General features: G+C 56.9%; 2 protein-coding genes across 2 annotated transcripts; one reads left to right on the top strand and one right to left on the bottom strand.

Moving 5' to 3' along the window:
* Positions 1 to 11: 11 nt before the first annotated feature.
* LOC128151328 (ras-related and estrogen-regulated growth inhibitor-like protein) lies at positions 12 to 4,124 on the bottom strand. Its single transcript, XM_052808666.1, is given in 6 exon segments — positions 12 to 1,480; positions 2,057 to 2,133; positions 2,592 to 2,645; positions 3,079 to 3,217; positions 3,219 to 3,266; positions 3,268 to 4,124. Coding segments are annotated over 6 exon segments (1,167 nt in total). The 5' UTR covers positions 3,691 to 4,124; the 3' UTR covers positions 12 to 1,054.
* Positions 4,125 to 4,287: 163 nt separating this feature from the next.
* KIF7 (kinesin family member 7) lies at positions 4,288 to 15,728 on the top strand. The gene is given in 20 exon segments (XM_052807592.1): positions 4,288 to 4,621; positions 5,909 to 6,109; positions 6,376 to 6,787; positions 8,122 to 8,653; positions 8,969 to 9,106; positions 9,252 to 9,479; positions 9,903 to 10,102; positions 10,377 to 10,483; positions 10,790 to 10,945; positions 11,285 to 11,466; positions 11,468 to 11,488; positions 11,605 to 11,802; positions 12,059 to 12,142; positions 12,144 to 12,185; positions 12,694 to 12,870; positions 13,176 to 13,391; positions 13,613 to 13,819; positions 14,205 to 14,403; positions 14,497 to 14,646; positions 14,863 to 15,728. Coding segments are annotated over 20 exon segments (4,140 nt in total). The 5' UTR covers positions 4,288 to 4,317; the 3' UTR covers positions 15,249 to 15,728.
* The last annotated feature ends 718 nt before the right edge of the window (positions 15,729 to 16,446 follow it).

Raw genomic sequence — 16,446 nt, 5'->3', positions numbered from 1 at the left:
CTGAGTACAAATTCACAGCCCCGAGGAGCAGGGGGCTTCCTGCCAAAGATGATTTATTGCATTTCCAGAAGAACACAGCAGAGAAATCCGTGTCTGTACCACACACACAAACCCTCTTCCAACACACCGCTTTCCCAGGCGCACGAGGGGAAGGGTTTGGGGAAAGGCAGGGAAAAACCTCCCAGCAGCAGAAGGGTTCAGCGATGAGCCCAGCAGCCCCTTTCCCCACCTCCTTTCCTCCCCAGGGACAGGCAGCCTTACAGAAGGAGTGGCTTGGGAAGGCGCATGGTGCGATCCCCATCCTGGGAACGAGCCACGCGTCTGGTTTTTCCCAGGCACAGCCAGTACAGTGCTCGCACAAGGGAAATGGCTGCGATCGCTGAAAGGCTGTGGGAGAGAGGACATGAGCAGGACAGTTCAAAAGCAAGGCGGGTGGGATGGGAGGCGTCAGCCCTCACCAAGGTCCTCTGGGGTCAGCTGGTGCCACAGGCTCTGGGACACTCTGACACCGTGATGCACATGTGGGAACTGCCGGTGGCTCCCCGGCGGAGAAACCCCCACCTTGCCAGCTCATGGGTGCTCCGGTGTTACCGGAGAGCACCCTGATGAGCGTGAAACAGGAATAAGGATCCCAGGGTAGGAGCGGGGGGACAGGGAGCCGGGCAGCCGTGCAGAAGCGGCGTGTCCTCCCTGCTCACTGAGAGCCCTGGCAGCTCCTGCCAAAGGAGCTGGGCATTACGCTGCCTGGAGCTGTGGCAAAAACACCTGGTGGTTTCCAGTGTTGGAGGATGGAAGGAGAAAGCAGGAGGCACCTGAAAAGCTGGTACAGCGAAGAGTAGAGCCTCTGCCCCATCATGGGGCCGAAGAGGAAGGCACTACAGTCCTTGGCTGCACTGGCTGTGTATGGCAGGACACCCAGACCCCGACATTAGGAGGACAACAAGGAACCCACCCACCATAGTTATGGAAACACACATGCCATGTCCATGGGCACCCAGGGAGGAGGCTTGGTCCAGCCGGGCAGCACAGAGAGAAGCAACACCCATGCCGTAGCTCAGAGAGAGTCTGTTCGCTTACGGGCAAACACGGCCGACATGGTCTTGACGATGCCACGGATCCCCGTACCCTTTTTCAGTGCCAGTTTGGTGTCAGGGATGCGCTCGGCCAGTCCATGGAAGACCATGAGGGCCCCGTGATAAGCCTCGGCTGCAGAGACCTCGTAGAAACCACAGTCTAAAGAGAGGGCCAGGAGCCGGCCCTCCTCGCTGGACACCACCCGTTGGTGGTGCAGGTCCCGTTTGTTGCCCACAATGACGATGGGCACCTTCTCCTGGCTCTGCCCCTCCTTGGCTGCCTTGATGAACTGGATCTTGAGGGGCAGGATGTTGAAGCTGGCACGGTCGCAGATGCTGTAGACCAGGACAAAGCTGTCTGCCCACTGGATTCGCTTCTCCTCTGAGGAGCCCTCCTCTGCCTGCTCCTGGGGAAAGAGAAAAGGAAGGGGTTTTTTTTATCTGTTCCCTCCCTCCACGCCTGCCTGCTAGCACAGGGTGCAGCAATCCTGAGCCTGTTGGGACAGGGATGGCTAGTGAGCAGCAAAAGAGCACAGAGAGAAAGAAGCGTACTGAGGAAGGCAGAGCAGCTCCTGGCAGACCTCACCAAGGGGACACGATTCGGGCTTCAGCATCACTGTCCTCACTTTATCACCCAGCTGCCAAGCACTGCAGGCTGTAGGTGATAACAGCGTGGGGACCTCAGAGCGGCACTTCCACTTCATTAGCACAGTCCTGTGCTCAGTCTGGGCTGGTAATATTGGTGCTTCAGCTCTAATGTCCTCAGCCAGAGGACCATGGGCTACGGTGACTATTGCTACCCTGCCAGCAATGCTGCTGCCCTGTGCTCTGCAGGCAAGAAGGGTTTGGTCACCTACAAACCATCTGATGCTAGAGCTTTACTCAGCTGGAGCTCCCAGCCTGTGGCTCCCCAGAGGTAACTTTTAGTAGAATTTTTTTTGTCCCTGGGGTGAAAACGGGTGACAGGAGTGGAGCCCTCTCACCTGGGAACTGGGGACGTCCCAGATGTGGAAGAGAATCTCTCGGCCATCCACAGTCAGGTTGTGGCTGTAGATGAATTCTGCCAAAACAAAAAAAATCATCATCTTCATGGACCCAAGAGATAGCTCCCTCAACCCAGGTCTTCTCCTCCTGGGGACAAGCCTGTCACGTGCACCCTGGGAGACCATGCTCCACAAGGCAAGGTCCGGGGGCTCTTTTTGTACAGCAACAACCACATGGAGCATGGTGGCCTTCACAGCTGTGACTGCCCCAGCCTGCCTCCACCCCAGCATTCAGTCTGGGCACACCAGTGCCACCAGCTGCCACCCAGGACCTTTTGCACCCCAGAGAAGCAGTTCTGGAGCAAAGAGATGGGTCACTGAACAAATACAACTATCAAGCCCCCCAGGAGCAGGCAAAGGCTCTGGAGAAAGGCAGAAGAGGATGGGAAGCAATGAAATCCTGCAGGCAGAAGCAGGCTCGCCTCCTGACCCCAGTCCCTAACGGGAACTGGCCTGGCCCTGGCTTGGCACTCACCCATGTCTCCGTACTCCCCAATAAAGCGCCGGGTCAGGAAACGCACAGTAAGAGCTGCAGAGGGAAGGATAAGAATCATCATCATAACCCTAAACCTGAAGGATTTTTCTTTTTCAACCCAGCAGTCAGGCACCATCCCCCTGTAAACTCCCACTAGCAGGAACGACCTCTGGTTCTCTCCCAGCCACCAGCAGGTCTGTGAGCAGAGCAGAGGCACAGCATGAACTGCAGCATCAGCAAACTGCAGCTCAGCAGAAAATACCTTCCACCTTTGCTTGCCCACTGCCTACAGGGTTGTGCTTGGCTTCCCCACCTCGAATCACGGCCGCACCCAAAAGCTCAGCCCCATCTCACCGCCTTGCTCTGTGGGGCTACTCTCTGCAGCATGTTCTCCAAATGCTGCTGCAGTTTTCAACCCTTTTTGTGGGAGAGAAATGGGTCTCCCTGCCTGGGAAACCCCTGCTCCCAGCTCACGGTCGGTTCTTACCTGATTTCCCCACATTGTCCGCTCCCATAATGAGGACATTTGCTTCCATCTTCAGGGCAGTGGGGCCAGGCATCTCCATGAGGGCAGGGTGGTCAGGGGTGAAGCTGGCGCTCCGGCGCAGCGGGAGCCGGAGCCCCATGCCGAGCACGGCCATGCCTCGCCAGCGGTCCCAGCGGCGTGTGCGACTCCTCTCCGCACAGCCGAGGAGCCAGCGCTTCCCACGGCACCCAGGGGACCCACGAGGGCCATACCCCTCCCCACAGCCGCAGGGGCGGTGCAGAGGGAGCTGCAGGAGGCCAGATGAAAAACTTTGTTATCGCTCAGATTGTCCCGAATGTCTGTCAGTGCCCGGAGCTGGCCCTGCCAGCTCCCAGCACGGCAGGCGGCTGGGAAGCACCAGCTGTTTGCACCAGCTGCTCCACAAACTGCATCCCAGGAGGCTGCCCACGCCTGCACCTCAAGCACGTCGTCCCTTGGCAGGGCCACGTAGCCCCTTGTCCCTTCCCCACAGTGATCGTGGGAATGCCTGTGAGGAACGGTGGAGCGTCTCGTGAGTGATGGAGCATTGTCTCCCAAGTGATGGAGCATCTCGCGAGTGGTGGAGCATCTCATGAGTGGTGCAGCGTTGTCTCACGAGTGATGGCGTGTTGTTTCACAAGTGGTGGAGTGTCTCACAAGTGGTGTGGCGTTGTTTCACAAGTGGTGGAGCATCTCACAAGTGATGGAGCAGTCTGACAAGTGAGGGAGCATCTCGCGAGTGACGAGCGTTGTCTCACGAGTGAGGGAGCATCTCACGAGTGGTAGCGTGTCTCACGAGTGATGGAGCATCACGAGAGACGGGGTCTCTTGTGAGCGATGGAGCATCTCACGGGTGGTGCAGCGTTGTTTCACAAGCGATGGAGCGTTGTCTCACGAGTGGTGGAGCATCTCACGAGTGGTGGAGCATCACGAGAGACGGAGTCTCTTGTGAGTGATGGAGCATCTCACAAGCGGTGCAGCGTTGTTCCACAAGTGACGGAGCGTTGTCTCACGAGTGAGGGAGCATCTCACGAGCGAAGGAGCGTCTCGGGAGCCCCCAGCCCGAGCCCGAGCCCGAGCCCGAGGCCGGGGGCGGCGGGGCCGCGCTGGCCGCTCCCCCTCCGCGGCGCCGGGCGGAGCCGGCTGACGCCATCGCGGCGCGCCGGGCCGGGCCGGGCCGGGCCGGGCCGGGCTCTTCGCGCTGCCCGGGGCGGCCCCGCCATGGCGGCGGAGGGCGCGGCGGTGCGGGTGGCGGTGCGGGTGCGGCCGCTGCTGCCCCGGGAGGCGCTGCGGGGGCACCGGCCCTGCCTGCGGGGCGACGCCGCCACCGGCGAGGTGGCGCTGGGCCGCCGCCGCCGCTTTCGCTTCGCCGCCGTGCTGCCCGAGGCGGCGGGGCAGGCGGCCGTCTACCGGACCTGCGTCCAGCCGCTGCTGCGGGCCTTCTTCCGCGGCTTCAACGCCACCGTCTTCGCCTACGGGCAGACCGGCTCCGGCAAGACCTACACCATCGGGGAGGCCAGCGTCGGTGAGTCGCGGCGTGGCCGGCGGCACCGCGGTCCCGCCGGCGTCTCCACCCTCCTCCGCTCTCCCCGGCAGCGCCGCGTCGCCGCCTCCCTCCGTCCCAAGCCGAGCCACCGGCCCGGCCGCCCCTCCGCAGCCGCCAGCCTCGCCGGTGCTGCCGCCCCCCCCCCCATCCCGTCAGCTTCGCCCTCTCCGCCCGGACCCGCCGACATCACCGGCCCCGTCGCTGCCGACGTCGCCGTCCCAACCGATCCTTCCAGCCCGCCCTCCCGCTCGACGCTGCCGGCCCCCCCCCCGGCCCAAGCCCACCAACCCGCCCACCACCCGTTCCCAAACTGCCCACCCCAACAGCCTTTCCCCACCACCACCCACGCTGCTGTAACCACCCCCCCGCCGCGGGCAACACCTTCTTTGAGATCGCAGCGTGGAGGTTTTCTCCTAGACCGCTGCAGGACGAGCGAGAGGACTGCGTCTGGTCTGGAGGTGGTGGTGGTGATCTTCCGAGGGCACCGCTGCCTTCAGCTGGCTTGAATCTGTCAGCCTTGTCCTGAAATAAGCCCTAAGGAGAGGGAGGTTTGCAGGGGTTAATCCTGTTAGTTTGTTTATGTGATGGAGACAGGGAAAGAGGAAGCTTTTCCTTCCTATAAGTGCTGGTTTAACGGTATTACGATATCTTGCAGAAGACATACTGTAAATGTTTCAGTCAGCTTTAGTTAATTGCATAGTCTGTAAACACTAAATTGTTTCCGTATTTTCAATCTACCTCTATTTTCAGTTTCCCATTTCAGGCTATCATTGCACCAGATTTGGGGATTGCCCTTTTACACAGCTGTTGGAGACAAAAGCAAAATCATTTAAAATTCAGACAGCAGGGTGCTGTGACCAGATACAAGCAGGCTGCAAGCACAAAAAAACCTTCTTGGAGCTGGGAAAAGTTGTGGAGTTGTGCTGGCTTCAAAGGACAGCATGCTGTAGCTGCAGGCATGGTGTTTGCTACCTCCTGAAACGCTAACGTGCCTTTTCCTTCTTGAGGAAGGACTGGAAACGAACAGCATGGCTGGTATCCAGCACAGCCGTAGGATAGGATTTGCCCCAAGGTCCTGTGGCTTAGAAACACTCAGAGGGATGTTTAATGTGGGCTGCGAGGGCTGAGCTGTGGGAGGGTTGTGAGGCTGCTTCTTTCCAGCTGACGTGTGCTGCAGGCAGGCTCCTGCCTGCAGCTCTGTCCCTGGCCAGCATGGGCTCCCCGGGCATTCGCTGCTCCCCGTGACCACGTGTATCTCTCTGCCAGCTTCCATCAATGAAGATGAGCAGGGCATCATCCCGCGAGCCATGGCTGAGACCTTCAGGCTCATCGATGAGAATGACCTGATCGACTACACGGTCCGAGTGTCCTACCTGGAGGTGTACAAGGAGGAGTTTCGGGACTTGCTGCAGGTGGATACAGCCAGCAAAGACATCCAGATCCGGGAGGATGACAAGGGGAACATTGGTATGTGTGGCTGCGCGTGGGCTCCCTTTTCTCCCCGTGCCCGAGGCCAGGGTTGGGTTATCTATCCCTGAAGGCAGAGCCAGGTCTTCTCCCTCCATCCCTCCGTCCCTCTCCTGCAGCAGATTGCTGTGCTTAGTCCTGTTCAGTGTAGAAAGGCGATCTGTGCATGGTACAGTACGGGCAGGGCGATGGCACCAGGCTGTGCAGAGAAGCTGCATCCTCGGGCAGCCCATTCCTCCCAGCCACAGCTCCGTTTGCCGTTGTAGTGCTCTGCGGTGTGAAGGAGTCAGAAGTGGAAGGGCTGGACGAGGTGCTGAGCCTGCTGGAGATGGGGAACACAGCCAAGCACACGGGAGCTACCCACGTCAACAGGCAGTCGAGCCGCTCGCACACCATCTTCACGGTGACCATGGAACAGCGGCGTGGGGCTGGCCGCCTCCCCCTGCACCACCACCTCCCCTCTGTCCCTGCCTCGGGCCAGGTCCTGGTTTCCAAGTTTCACTTTGTGGACCTGGCAGGCTCAGAGCGAATTGTGAAGACGGGAAACACGGGGGAGAGGCTGAAGGAGAGTATCCAGATCAACAGTGGTCTCCTGGCCTTGGGCAACGTCATCAGTGCCTTGGGAGACCCTCGGAGGAAGAGCAGCCACATCCCCTACAGGGACTCCAAAATTACCAGGTACAGCTGGGGCCAGGACCCCCACATCTCACGGGCTCATGGCCCAGCAGGAGGGATGTGATGCTTTTCCCTGCCTTTCCCATGCCCAGCCTGCCAGGTTTGGTGGCAGAGTCCCCAGGCTAGCCAAGAGGAGCTTGCAGGGCCAGTTGTCCCTTCTGCTCTCACACCAGGGCTCTCAGACTGACTGCTTGATGGTATGGGGCCAGCTGACCCGCTGTGCCTCACAGCAGTTTACAGGTTGTAGTGGGTTGACCCTGGCTGGATGCCAGGTGCCCACCAAAGCCACTCTATCACTCCCCCTTCTCAGCTGGACAGGGGGGAGAAAATACAACAAAAGGCTTGTGGGTCAAGATAAGGACAGTTTAATAAAGTGAAAGCAAAGGTCACGCGCGAAAGCAAAGAAAAACAAATGATATTATTCTCTACTTCCCATCAGCAGGCGATGTCTAGCCACTTCCTGGGAAGCAGGGCTTCAGTACGTGTAGTGGTTGCTCCGGAAGACAAAAATGCCCCCCCTCCGTCTCCCTTTACTTAGCTTTTATATCTGAGCTGACGTCATATGGTATGGAATATCTGTTTGGTTAGTTTAGGTCAGCTGTCCTGGTTATGTCCCCTCCCGAGATCTTGCCCTGCCCCAGCCTGCCATTGAGGGGGGGGCAAAAATGTTGGAAAGACAGCCTTGATGCTGTGCCAGCACTGCTCAGCAGTAGCCAAAACACTGGTGTGTTATCAACACCTTTCTAGCTACTGATGCAGAGCACAGTGCTATGAGGGCTGCTATGGGGAGTATTAACTCCGTCTCATTCAGACCCAATACACAGGTGTACCCTCTATGGTTTTCATGTAGGGAGGCTTCAGGAGCAATGAGGCCAGGATCGAAATGACGGACTAGCTCATTGCAGTGCTGCAGAAGACGAGGCTTGCATAAGTCATGCTGCTGAAGCTGAGATGGGGTGTCACCATGGGTTATCCTGCCCTTCCTGCCTGGCAGTGAATAAAAAATGCTTCCAGTAGGTTTGTTTGATGGTCTGCAGTTAGTTTTTAGTTCGAGCGGGTGGTCTTTGCAATCTCCAACAGGTTCCCGTGCAGCACGTGCCTATCAGTGATCACCAAGTCAGGGAGCTCCCAGCCTCAGGAATTACTCAGATGGAACCTCGCCACAGTGCAAACTGTTATTCCTCTCCTTAATGATTCTGCTCACTTCACTAGTGCCGAACCAGCCACAGAGCAAGGATATCATTTTCCTTGGGCTTAACCTCTGAAAAGGGTTGGAAACCTTCTGGTTCCTCCATTATTTGTATTTCAGCTATTTTAATCACTGTGCTCTTCCCTAGGATCCTGAAAGACTCTCTGGGGGGGAACGCCCAGACTGTGATGATAGCCTGTGTCAGCCCATCCTCCTCCGACTTTGATGAGAGCCTCAACACGCTGAACTACGCCAGCCGGGCTCAAAACATCCAGAACAAGGCTGTGGTGAACTGCCGCAAGGAGACGGAGCATGTCGAAGAGCTTCATCTGCAGATAAAGAACCTGCAGAAGGCGCTGGAACAGCGGCACCGCTCTGAGACTCGTATCATCAACCGCTCGGCCACCACCAAACGATGCATGCCAGACCCCACGGCTCGGCTGCTGGCGGAGTGCGCACATTACCGGACCTGCACTGATGCCGCGTACCGGCTGCTGATGGAGCTGCAGGAGGACAGTAACCTGACGGTGGAGCAGATCTTGCGGGTTAAGGAGTGGTTGTGCGCGGTGGAGAGCGAGAGGAGTGAGCTGACGTCGGCCGGGCTGGATAGCGGCATCGAGAGCACCTCTGCGGAAGACCAGAGCCCTGAGGCACAAGGCTCAAAGCTGGCAAAAGCCCAGGTAATGGTTGGGGTGTTGCAGCTCTGAGGTTGGGTTCATCCGATGGCCACTGAAGGCAGCAGCCTCAGCATGGCATGGTGGAAGGGTCAGGAGAGGGAGAGGAGAAGCAGCAACCTGGCCAAGAGACTGTAGGGAGGCAGAAAGACGTGGTCCTCCCAGCACGCAGGGAGAAGTTGGATTCATCTGCAGCCGAGAGATTTATTTCGCAGGAAAAACCAGGGTCCACAAAGCTGCTGTGCCTGTGCAGAGTCCAGCATGGGAAGGGAAGGACAAAGGTGGATGCTGATGCCGCCTGTCTTATATTTTGGGGGGCAGGTGAACACCGAGAAGAGGTGTGAGTCCATCAAAGATGAGCAGGTGGCCAAACTGCAGAGGCAAGTGGAGCGCCTGGAGGAGGAGAACCGTGATTTCCTGGCTGCCCTGGAGGATGCCATGGAGCAGTATAAGCTGCAGGTATTTCTGGGCTGTGCTTTCTTTACAGGGACTGGCCCCACTCCTCCCCGTCCTCCCCAGGAGAGCACAGCCCAGTTTTTGGGTTCCTCTGCAGCAGGTCTGGGATCCACGTGTACATAACCACATTTTTCTCGTTGCTTCCTAGAGCGACAAACTGCAAGAGCAGCAGGATAAGATCTCAGAGCTGCACGTGCGCTTGGAGATGGCAATGCCAAACCTGTGTGTGCCAGGACTGCTGGAAAACCTTCACCTGGTGACTGCCAGCCAGAGACCTCACACGGCCCCACTGGATGCTGCACTGTCCCATGGCCTCAGCGAGGTTCCCTCGGGGCTCCTTCCCACCGAGCAGAGTGGAAGAGCCCTTTGCAGGAAGGTGAGGGCATAAGTCTGTGCCGTTGAGGAGCTGCTGCCTTTTCACTTGGGTGCCCTCCACTGTAGGAACTGCTTTTTTCCTTCTGTTGAACGTGAACCTTGTGAGAGGAATAGTCCAGAGGACTGCAGTCAGTGTTCACATCCAAAGAGTTTCACAACTCCGGCAAAAACAGCCCAGCTTTAAAACTGAGGCTTTTACTTTGATGTTACAGGCAGGTTCCAGATTTGTTCAGCGTCTGAGCAGCAGAAGGCAGGAGGGCAGGCAGCGGGGTCTAGCAACACACCAGTTCTCCTGAAAATAGGCTCAACTCCATTTCGTTGCTTTTCTTTGTGTGTAGCAGCGATGCCCAGCTGAGAGCTGCTTTTTCTAGCACTGGCTCTCATGCAGCATGTTTCCTCTCTTTCCAATTCTCTGCCCCAGAAGCTCGACAGCAACCCCTCCTTCCAGGAGGAGGACCTGGCAGGCTGGCACCTGAACCACGCACAGTGCCCAACCGGCAACCCAGAGGTCAAAGATGTGGTGCTGAGGAGGGAGCTCAGCCAGGACTTGGAGAAGCCATCAGAGCTGTCCTCGGGAGAGGAGGAGGAGCAGTGGGAACAGAAACGGTCCCTGTCCCAGCGCCGGTGAGTTGAAGCTGTCTCAGCACTGTGCAGTGCCCTGGCAGTGGCGTGACCTGGCAGTCCCACATCTCACGTAGGATGTAGAAGCAAATGCTGCCACTGAGGTCAGTGATTCTGCTGAGACAGCTGCCTGCTCATTGGGGAGCTAATTACCATCTTTCCTGACCACAGCTACTGTTTCTAACTCCCTCTGAAGCCTGTGGATAAGTGAGGGTCCTTACTGGGAACAGTTCTAGCAGTGCCCAGACCCAACTGATTAATTTGCTGCTCCTTCTAGAAACGGGATCCAAAGCTGGAGCAAGAAAGAGATTTGCAAGTTGAGCGAGGAGCTGAGCGGAGGCAATGCCCACTCGATTCAGGAGGAGCAGCTGGAGCTATCAAAAGGCAAGTGGCAACCGTAAGTTGTTGGACAGTCCTCCTCAGGCTGGCAGTGCTTCTTTGGGTGCTCTTGATGTCCCACCTGGATGAGCCCAGAGGACAAAAATGGAGCAGATGACAGTCTAGCTGCTTTTGTTAAGGAGAAACTTGAACTGCTGGGATCTGGCAACAGCTGGGTGTTTCGGTGGAAGCTTCGGGTGACTCTGGGCAATGCTGTGCCAGATCTTGGCTATAGATCTGAGATCGGATTGTCCTTCTGTCAGCCGGCTGCTAAGATGGGACACCTTCCTTACCTGAGAATCCATGTTGCAGAGGTCTGTCGGAGGCGGGAGCCGCTGCTCAGTCCGTGGGAGCGCCTGCCAGGGAAGGACTCCGAGTGGAGGCTGGCACAAGCACAGCAGAAGATCCGAGAGCTGGCGATCAACATCCGCATGAAGGAGGAGCTGATCACGGAGCTTGTTAAGACAGGTGCAGAGCTGCTGGTGGAAATATGCACTCATTCCCCATGAGATCTCCTCCCAGTCGTGATGCTTGGTCTCTACTCCCATCCTCACCTTCCCTCCCTGCGTTGCTTATGCTCGGTCCCTTCTCCTGCAGGCAGCAGAGCCCTGTTTCTCCGTCCCTCCGGCTGACTGAGACCCTTCCCATTGGTTTCTCCCTTCCCTGGAGTAGCTGAGGGAAAGGGAGCATTCAGTCTCTGTAGCCAAAAATACTTGGGGAGAGAGAGGAAAGGTCTGTCCCTCAGCAGGATCCTGGCTGCGAGGGAAGGGGGCCTGGAGGTCATGGCGGAGGGGGGTTGTGTTGCAGGCAAGGATGCCCAGGCGCTGAACAGGCAGTACTGCCAGAAGATCAGCGAGCTGGAGCAGGAGGCAGAGCAGGTGCGGGCAGAGCTGACTGACAGCCAGAAGCAGCTCCAGGAGCTGGAGGGCAAAGAGCTGTGGGACCCCGGGGAGAAGTGCAAGCTGCAGGAGTACCGCACACGCGTGGCGGGCCGCGCAGAACAAGGCACGGGTGAGTGGGAAGGGCTCTGCCCACCCGGGGAGGTGGGCAGGGGCAGAGTTGGGGGCATCTCTGCAAAGCGCGCAGGGGAGACGCCGAGCCCGAGGGCAGCTTTCGCCTTCCGGCAGGTTCTGTGCAAGAAGAAGCAGGCGACAGAGAGGCTGGTGTCGCTTTCGGCCCAGAGCGAGAAGCGAGTGCAGGAGCTGGAGAGGAACATTCAGCTGATGCGGCGGCAGCAGGGCCGGCTGCAGCGCCGGCTGCGGGAGGAGAGCGAGCAGAAACGGCGGCTGGAGACGGAGGTGAATAAGCGGCAGCACCAAGTCAAGGTAGGAATGGGCAGGAGCAGCTGTGCTGCTGCAGTATTTGCGAGGATGACGATGGGTTGGCTCTGTAAGCTGCTGGGCAGGCCAGGGTAGCTCTGGCTGGGTCTGTGGTTGTCTTGGAGAGCATGGAGATGGCGAGAGGATTTTTTTTAAGAGTATTCAAGGAGCTAGGAGAGAACATAACCTGTCCCTCAGCCCCTGGCCGTAGGGCAAACAGCTTCCACCCCCTCAACGCTCATGGCTGCTCTTTCCCATGCAGGAACTGGAACTGAAGCACGAGCAGCACCAGAAAATCCTGCGCATCAAAACAGAGGAAATCGCAGCTTTCCAGAGGAAGCGGCGGAAGTGGCAGCAACGGCTCCGTGATCAGCCTGGAGCAGCAGCAGGTACAGGCAGAGCGAGCCTGCCTCCTGTCTCCTGTTTGAAGGGGACTGCTTGGCAGACCACAGGCTGACGGGAGATCTGGAAGCAGGGACCTCAGCTTGAGACGGGGGACATAGCCCATCCTGCCTTTGAGGAGGACAGTCCATAATGTCACTTGCATCTAGTAGCAGAGGACTTAAATCTTGTCTTACCCCCAGGACCAGGATCTCTTCTAAATACTAGCATTGGTAAAGAAGCTGTGAAATCTTGTCTGTTAGCAGAAGGGTGGTGGGAGATGTGGCCCCCAGGGACTCCTTGGCAGCTGGGGATTTAGCTTAGCTCTGCCTCTTGGAGGAGCTGGAAGGATAAAACCAGTGAAGTCTGGGCTATAGGGGTTAGCAGAGATGGGATCAAGACTCTCGCTCTAATCTCAGCCCCACTGCTCTTTAGTCTAGCAGTCCTGGGCATTGCTGCTGCTGCTGTCTGCACGCACGCGTGCACACACGTGCCCTTTGCCTCTCCTTCCGTCAGAAAATTGAGGAACAGAAGAAGTGGCTGGACATGGAGATGGATAAAGTTCTTGAGCAGCGCCGGGCCCTGGATGAGCTGGAAGATGAGCTGAGCAAGCGGGAAGCTATCGTGGCCAAAAAGGAAGCCCTGCTGCAGGAGAAGAACGGCCTGGAGAGCAAACGACTGCGCTCCAGCCAGGTGGGACAAGAGTGTGACACCTCAACCCCTTGCTTGATTTCCAGCAGAGGTGGGAGGCTGGAAGACCTGGGTGCCATCCTGGGTCTGGCAGAGGGCTGCAGGCCAGGATGAGGTGGTGTTGGGAAGCGGGTAGGAAATCTGCCTCTACAGAAGAGCCTGCTTGTGCTGTGCCTCTGAGCTAGTTGGTTTGATAGGCCTTGGCTTATGTGTGCGTGTGGGGTCACTTGACCTATGGAGGGAGTAGAAAGGGGCTGAGGGCCTGACTTGCCTTTAGAGCGGATCCCCTTGAGCATCTTCTGCTGCAGGCCCTAACAGATGACATAGTGCGCGTGTCCAGCCGCCTGGAACACCTGGAAAAGGAGCTGACTGAGAAGAACGGCCAGCTGCGTCATGGCAGTGCCCACGACCAGCAGCAGATCCGCCAGGAGATCAACAACCTGCGCCAGGAGAAGGACCAGCTGCTCAAACAGAGGTTGGAGCTCGACAACAAGCTGCGTCAGGGCACCCTGCTGTCCCCAGAGGTACCTCTTCTTGGGCTGGGCGGCTCTGCTTGCAAGAGCATGAGGTAGTAAGAGAGAAGTAAAGACCTGAGCATGGGCTGGTTAGCAGATGCTCCCCCATGTCCCCAAACTGTGCACATCCCAACTTCTTGCCAGCACTATTGAGATGAGAAGGGAAGTTAGGGCAGGGTGAGACAGAGCAAACCCTTTGTCCCCTAGTAACTGCAGCTCTGCCCTGGCAGGAAGAACGGATCTTGTTCCAGCTGGATGAGGCAATCGAGGCTCTGGATGCAGCCATCGAGTACAAGAATGAGTCCATCACGTGCAGGCAACGAGTCCTGCGGGCCTCGGCCAGCCTGCTGTCCCAGTGTGAGATGAACCTCATGGCCAAGCTCAGCTACCTCTCCTCCTCCGAGACCCGAGCTCTGCTCTGCAAGTACTTTGACAAGGTGGGAGACAACTGCCCTCTGTGCTGGTAGGAGCTGTAGTACCCAGCCAAACTCTTTGTTTTCCTCAGTTTCAAGCTTTCTGCCTGCCTCCTATTGTACTTTTGCCCTGTAAGGTCAGGCCACAAAGCCACAGCACCATGATCCCCACCTGTCCCAACACCTGGGAGAGAGGCTGAACTAGTCATAGGAGGCTTGGATCCCTGTGGTGGCTCTGCCACATCAGTGCAGCCACACGTTGCTGTTCCCTGTGTGAGGCAGCTGTGACGTCCCAGGACTACTAACCTTCATACGCTGTACCAAAAAACTTCCTCAGGCTTAGTGGTGCAGGAAAGCTTCCAAGCTCTGAAGGGAGCTGAGATGTTTCTTGCTCTTGGGCCCTGGCCAGGTGGTGACACTGCGAGAGGATCAGCACAGGCAGCACATTGCCTTCTCAGAGCTGGAGATGCAGCTGGAGGAGCAGCAGCAGCTGGTGTACTGGCTGGAGGCAGCTGTGGAGCGCCAGCGCCTGGAGATGGACCGCCAGCTCACCCTGCAGCAGAAGGAGCACGAGCAAAACATGCAGTTACTGCTCCAGCAGAGCCGCGGTAACCCCCCCAGCTCCTGAAACGGGCAGCAGTGGCATGGCTTTTGTCTTTCGTAGGGCTCACAGCTTGAAATGGCCTTGTTTTTCCTTGTAGAGCACATGGATGAGGGGCTGGCCAGCAGCAAGCTGCAGTATGAGGCAAGGATTCAGGTGCTGGAAAAGGAGCTGAGCCGTTATATGTGGGCAAACCAGGAGCTGAACCAGAGGCTGAGTAACATGAACCTCCATCCTGGACAGACCAAAGGTGAGGGGAAACCCAGGCTGGGGCTTTGCTGTTCCTACCAAGTTAAAAGGGAGGGAGTTTAAATTCCTTTCCCTGGGAGCGAGAGCTTGGAGCAGAGTCAGGAGCAGTGCGGGCGTAGGTGGATGTTGTCCTTGAGCAAGTGCTCTACAGGCAGTAATTTTGATGAGGACGTAGAGATCCTGATACTCATCTCACTGTACCCCCAATCTTTCCCAGGAGGGATGGAGAGAAGCCTTCACGGGGCTGGGGACAGAGTTCCCCCTGCGCTCGGGACCTGCGAGGAATCCAGCCTTGGGGAACAGCCCGTGCCTCTGGCTGTTGCTGAAGAAAGCCATCGGGTTAGGGACGACAGCAGGGACCTGGTGCATGCCCCTCTGCCATCAACATGGAGGCGTTCCTCCCTGCCCAACGACAGCCCTGGGGACCTTCGGCAGAGGGATGCCGAGCACTCGATGCGAGCGGGGCAGCCCCACGAGGTGCACCCGCTATGGAGCCTCGCTCCTGCCTCCAAGCCCCGCCGGGAGCTGCGCAGAGCCAGCCTGAACATGACCCCAGTGCCTTACCACCCAGCAATAATAGATGTGAGGAAGAACCCACTCTAGACACAGGCCTAACGCTTACCTGGCACAGGGCAGGGAGGAGCAGATGTTGCTGGCGTGAGCTTAAGAGCCTTCCTGCCCCTCAAGCCAGCCTGGCTACAAACCTGTTACATTTCAGAGGCCTGAGGAAGAAAAAGACCTGACTTCTCATCATAAAGGAACACATAAGGTATAGACCACCAGCCTGCATTCTCCATGTTGCTGCCAGTCCAGACAGTGCTGACTGCACACCTTCCCTCCTGCACCCTCTGCAGCTTAAACACTGGGAAGTGGGAGATACCTTCCATCCTGGCCTCTAACACTAAAAAACTTGTTTACAATTTGGAAACCTCTGCTGTGGGGCTTGCTCAGCCCTAGCAGCCTCAGAGGGAAATGCTCTGCAGTCCTGCAGAACTTGTACATAGATTTTTGTAGTAACTTTGGTTTTTTACATTTCTACTGTAACTTTTCTAATAAAGCAGAGTGACTTTTATGAAGCAGTCACTTGTCAGAGGGTCCAGTGGTCACTTATTCCAGGTATGTAGGAAAGGAGTTTTATTTAACCGTCACTGCATGGGAACTCAGCTGCTGTCACAGTGTTGTCTTAATGTTTAAATATCTGCTTTGTAAAGTGCTCACAGCCAGAGCTGGTAGGCTTCCTACATGGAGTTGCTGCAGGAAAAGCATCTCCAGCCAGCACAATTGTCTGAAGCATCCAGGGTGTCTCTAAGCTGCTTTAAGCAGCGTTTCCATATTCTTGGGAAAACTTCCAGTCTGGATGCGAGGGAGATGATTAAATACAATCCTGCAACTTAACACTGACACCATCTACCTCAGGAAGGGGGACATAAGTTTTAACTCTGGCGGAGCAAGAAAGCCCAGATACTTGCTTTAAGAAGGGCAAGAGGGGAAAACAGCAGCTTGGCGACTCAACCCCAGAAAGCAAGCCACTGCTTCAGCCTGAAATCATGAGGAACACAGGTACCACAACTACCATTTGAGGAGTAACACACACCAAGTTAAAAGCCAGCATCTGAAGTAGAAACCACCTTCTGAACTTCATCCTACATACTTGATCTTGCCTGTAGGGGTATGGCTTTCAGGGGGGACATTACTGAGGTCTCTGGGTATGGCAGAGCTCCACAAGATTTAAGTTCAGAGACTTTTTTTTCTGCTGTTCAAAATAAAGATCTTCAGTAGGCAAAAGGAGAATCCATCCTAC

Source organism: Harpia harpyja, chromosome 14 (genome assembly GCF_026419915.1).
Source record: "Harpia harpyja isolate bHarHar1 chromosome 14, bHarHar1 primary haplotype, whole genome shotgun sequence".
NCBI lineage: Eukaryota > Metazoa > Chordata > Aves > Accipitriformes > Accipitridae > Harpia > Harpia harpyja.
Note: the sequence above shows the minus strand (reverse complement) of the source record. Positions and strands in the feature narration are given on the sequence as shown.